Below are 5,270 nucleotides of genomic sequence, written 5' to 3' on the forward strand. Positions count from 1 at the left end.
ACTGAGGTCAGCTATGTGGGAGTCCAGCGTCTTAACCACCACACCACCTGCTGGCCCCCTTCAGCAAGTACTTTACATAGACAACAGGTGTTCTTCATGCTCATGTTCAGAATGGAATGAGGTGCATGTTGTCACCCATACACTCAGACACATAGCTGTCCTGCTGCCACTTCCCTGGAGGCTCCTTACTCCTTGCATGTGTTGAATCTTTAACTTTGTCATTGCAATGCCAGGCAGTCCTGGTGCCCACTTGCTGGGCACCAATGCCTGGACATGAGCCAGAGGCATGTGGCAGCACTTAATGCACTGGTGCTCCTGTGCGTGGGTGCCTGCTTGGCCTCATAACAGCTGGCCCTGCATTGGAACACAAGGCCCTGCATCTTCCCTGTTATCTTTCTCTAGACTCTTCACCATGGAGTCCATTGCCTCCTACACCCCGAGCTGCTGCCGTTCCGCCATAGCAACCGTGCTGCCCTGTGTTGGTGCCCACATGAGCTAGGCCCTAGATCCTGCCATCAAAAACGATTTCTGAGTCCTTGTGTAATGGGATTACAGTGACGTCATTAGCTATCAGATGGGCAAGGAAGTAAGTTAGAGAAAATTTCACAGGGACCAGCAGATGGCACAATCGTTATGTTGCTGGACTCCCATATGGCTGACTGTGGTCCAGACAGTCCTGGACCTGGTGCCTTGAAAATCATGCCAGGTGCGTGTGCGTGTGTGCCCAAGAGGAAAATGGAGGAGAATGGGAGGAAAATAGAGGAGAAAGGATTGCAGCATGCTGTCCCATGGGGGATGTGATTTTTCACTTTCCCTCTTACTGTCTCTGTCCCTCTCACTCACTCTCTCTGGCAAGTGCACAGGCCCTAAGGCAGAAACCTCTTTAAAAAAAAAAAAAAAGAAAGAAAGAAAATTTCACAGAGAGGCTAGCAGGTGGCATGGTGGTTCAGGTGCAGGATTTCCACATGGCTGACCACTGTCCCAGACTTGGCAACTTGAAAATCACACTGGATGCGTACGAGTCCATGACCAAAATCCTGAGAGGAGAATGGAGGAGAGGAAATTGCGGTGTAGCTATCTCCCCTGGGGGGGGGGGATTTCTCACTTTCCCTCTCTCTCTCTCTCTCACTCTGTCTCTCTCTAGTAAGCACACGCACTCTATGGCAAAAGTCTTTAAAAAAGGAAAATGTCACAGAGGAGACATGTATGCTATGAAAATGTGCACGAGCTCTTGATACTGTTACAGAGTGTCAGAGTTTCTAATGAGGTCTCATTTGTTCTGTCTTAGGAAGCTAGCAGGATGTACACTTTTCATCACAGGTGCAAGTCGTGGCATCGGCAAAGCCATTGCGTTGAAAGCAGCCAAAGATGGAGCGAATATTGTCATTGCTGCGAAGACCACACATGCGCACCCCAAACTTCCAGGCACGATCTATACTGCTGCTGAAGAAAGTGAGTGTGACGGTGCCATTTCATCAACTGTCCTCAGAGCGGTTTCAATACATAGACGATTTCTTGGTGGAACCAGCAGGTGGCATCGTGGTTATGGTGCTAGATTCCCACATAGTCGATCGCAGGTCGAGTCCCAGGCCCGGTGACTTAAAACTCACACTGGAGGGACCAGCAGTTAGCGTAATGGTTATGTCACTGGACTCCCACATAGTCGACCGCGGTTCGAGGCCCAGACCTGGTGGCTTAAACTCACGCCGGGCGCGTGCGCGTGCATGCCCAAGATCCCGAGAGGAGAATGGAGGAGAAGGGATTGTGGTGTGGCCATCCCCCCTGGGGGGTGATTTCCTGCTTTCTGCCTCTCTGTCTCTCTCTGTCTGGCGAGCGCACGCGCCCTATAGCAAAAACCTCTCAAAAAAAACCCAAAAACCAAAAACAATAAAACAAAACTCACACTGGACACATGTGCATGTGTGCCCAAAATCCCTAGAGGAGAATAAAGAAGAAGGAATTGCAATGTGGCCGTTATCCCTGGGGGTTGATTTCTCACTTTCTCTCTTTCTGTCTCTCTTTGTCCCTCTGGCGAGTGCATGTATCCTGTAGCAAAAAAATTTCTAGAAAAAAGATAATTTGTTGGAGAGTTTAGTTAAAGGTATTTGAAAACTAACCTAAAATTAATTTTATCTGACTTAAAGTGGTATTTATTTTGTCACTTGAAAGCAGTCGTTCTGGCCGTTTTCCTCTTCCAGTGTTTTTAAGTGGTAAAAGAAATTTCAGTAAAAAGTTATGTCTCACGAGGGCAGTGGCTTTTGGATAGAATAAGGAGACCAAGTGATGGAAATAGGGAAGAGAGGTTTTTTTCTTTTTTCTTTTTTTTTTTTTTGAGAGATTTTTGCTATAGGGCACCTATGCTTGTCAGAGAGACAGAAAGACAAAAGGCGAGAAGTCATCCCCTGGAGGGTTGGCCACACTGCAATCCCTTCTCCTCCATTTTCCTTTTGGGACTTTGGGCATGCATGTACTCACACCTGGTGTGAGTTTGAAGCCACTGGGTCTGGGACTTGAACCATGGTTGACTACATGGGAGTCCAGAGATGTAACTGTTATACTATCTGCTGGACCCAGGGAAGAGAGAATTTGAGGGGTGGATGATGTGTACATTTTGGAAAAGCTCTCAATGTTAATTATTCTCTGCATAATTTGCATGTCATTGTTTTGTTTATTTTACTTATCTATTCGTTTATTTAAAACATTTTTGGTAGAGGTCATGTGCACTTGCTGGGAGGAGGCAGGGAGAGAGAGAGAGAAAGAGAGAGAGGGGTCATAATGCAATCCCTTCTTTTCCATTTTCTCTTACTTTTGAGATTTTGGACATGCACACACATGCACTTGGTGTGTTTTTCAGTCTGAGAGTCAAACCGCACAGTTGGTCACATGAGAGTCTCCTATCTTAACCACCACCCCCCAGGTGGCCTGCAAGTTATTATTTTAATATGTTCCATTGACAAGTAGTTATGTATTTATATTCAAGGTATTGCCCTAGGCACAGTGCCTGGAGAGAGGGCTTAAAAATTCAACTTCTGGGGGCCAGCAGGTGGCGTAGTAGTTAAAGATGCTAGATTCCCACATGGCTGAATGCTGTTCGAGTCCCAGGCCTGGCGGCTTGCTTTCTCCCCTTCCCTTTCTCTCTCTCTGGTCAAATGAAGAATAAAACAAATGGAATAAATAAATAAATGAATACTTCTTTTAAAAAAATTCAACTTCTGGAGACCAGCAGGTGGTGTGGTAGTTAAGGTGCTGGATTCCCACATGACTTGACAATTCCAGTCCCTGACCCAGTGGCTTGAAAATCACATGGGGGTAGGGGAACAGATGACAAGGTGGTTAAGGCACTGGACCATGGCTGACAATGGTTTGAGTCCCAAGGCTTGGTCCCTAGCTTTCTCACTTTCTCTCTCTTTCTCACTCATGCATAATAATAATAATCATCAATAAAATTATATAAATAATTCTTCTTTTTTTTTTTCCCCCAGAGATTTTTGCCTTAGGGCACATGTGCTTGCCAGGGAGAGGAAGAGGGAGAGAGAGAGAGAGACAAAGAAACAAAGATAATGAGAAGGAAAGTGAGAAATCACCCTCTAGGGAGATGGCTATGCCTCAATCTCTTCTCCTCCATTCCCCTCCTGGGATCTTGGGCATGTATACACACGCGCCCAGTGTAATTGTTAAGCCACTAGATCTGGGACTCAAACTGTGGTCAGCCTTGTAGAAGTCTAGTGATGTAACTGCTATGTCATCTGCTAGTCACAAATAAATAATTCTTTAAACAAAAATAATCCTGCCCAGTGCTTGTGCATGCATGAGGTGAATGGAGGGGAAGGGATTGTAGAGTGGCCATCCCCCGAGCGGTGCTTTCTCACCTTCCCTTTCTCTCTCTCTGTCTCTTTCCAATGAGCACATGCGTCCTATGGCAAAAAAAAAAAAAAAAAAATCAATTTCTGTTGATACTGCTAGTTTTCTGAGTCATATTGTTAGCATTATAGATATGTTAAAGGAATGCATATGAAGTACTTATGAGTGAAACGATGCCATGGATTTATTTTAAAATACACCAGCAGAAACAAAACAGGAAGAAGTTAAATTGAACAACTGGGAGAACAGTAACAGTCAATGAAGAGAGGTGATGGATTCATGACAGTTCATTATACTATTCATATTTTTGTAAACTTTTGGTTATTTTCCATAGTAAAAGTTTTTTTAGATTACCTTCTGTTTGCTTTTTGTTTGTTTGTTTGTTTTAATCTTATTTGCCAGAGAACATGTGTACCTGCTGGAGAGAGACAGAGAGAGGGAGAGAGGGAAAGTGAACAAACACCCCCTATAGGGCATGGTCAAGCTACGATCCCTTCTACTCCATTTCTCCTTCTTTTCAGGATTTCGGGCATGTATGTACATGTACTCAGTATGTTTTTTAAGCTGCTGGGTCTGGAACTCAAACCACAAGGGCAACCATGTGGAATCAGCTGCCTGAAGCACCAGGCCATGGACTGGCCCTCTTTTTAATAGAATTAGAAAATAAGACAAATCAAAACTTTCCACTTTTGTTTCTTTTTCTTGTTCCTCAAGTTTTGGCCCTGGGGTGTATGCATGCACTAGAGAGAAACAGAAAGAAAAGTGAGAAATCACATGCCACAAGGTCCCAGACTACCATGCCATCTGCTGGCCCCATTGGTTTTATTTTTTATTTTATTATTTTTTTAAAGAATTATTTACTTACTTAATTTTTAAAAGAGTGATTTGTTTGTTTGTTTGTTTGTTTTGGAGAGGTTTTTGCTATAGGGTGCGTGCCAGAAAGATAGACAGACAGACAGCAATAAATCACCCCACAGGAGGGAGCCACACTGCAATCCCTTTTCTTCCATTTTCCTCTCGGGATCTTGGGCACACATGGGCACACATGTACACACGCCTGGTGTGAGTTTAAGCCGCTGGGTCCAAGACTCTAACCTTGGTCGACACATGAGAGCCCAGCAACACAGCTATTACACCAACTGCTGGTCCCTAAAAGAATTATTTTTTATGGGCTGAAAGTGGTTAGGGGCTAACCATGGTTCAGGTCCCAGACCTGGCAGCTTGCTTTCTCACTTTCCATTTCTCTCTCTCTTGCTCAGTCCCTCTCTGGTGAAATTAAAATAAAGATATAAACAAGTAAATAAATGAATAAAGTTAAAATAATTCTTTTTTAAAAATTATTTTATTTAACTTTATTTATTATTATTATTATTATTTTCCATTTTGATCAGAGAGAGACAGAGAGAGAG

The 5,270-nt window shown here is 43.9% G+C and overlaps 1 protein-coding gene across 1 annotated transcript in view; it reads left to right on the forward strand.

Moving 5' to 3' along the window:
- Positions 1-1,247: 1,247 nt before the first annotated feature.
- Positions 1,248-5,270, forward strand: part of HSDL2 (hydroxysteroid dehydrogenase like 2) — a 62,897-nt gene continuing 58,874 nt past the window's right edge. The window contains exon 1 of the mRNA XM_027769457.1: positions 1,248-1,452. Coding sequence (XP_027625258.1) covers positions 1,263-1,452 — 190 coding nt within the window. The 5' untranslated portion in view covers positions 1,248-1,262. The remainder of the gene's footprint in view (positions 1,453-5,270) is intronic.

This window comes from Tupaia chinensis, unplaced genomic scaffold (assembly GCF_000334495.1).
Source record: "Tupaia chinensis unplaced genomic scaffold, TupChi_1.0 Scaffold000081_1, whole genome shotgun sequence".
In the NCBI taxonomy this organism is placed as follows: Eukaryota; Metazoa; Chordata; class Mammalia; order Scandentia; family Tupaiidae; genus Tupaia; species Tupaia belangeri.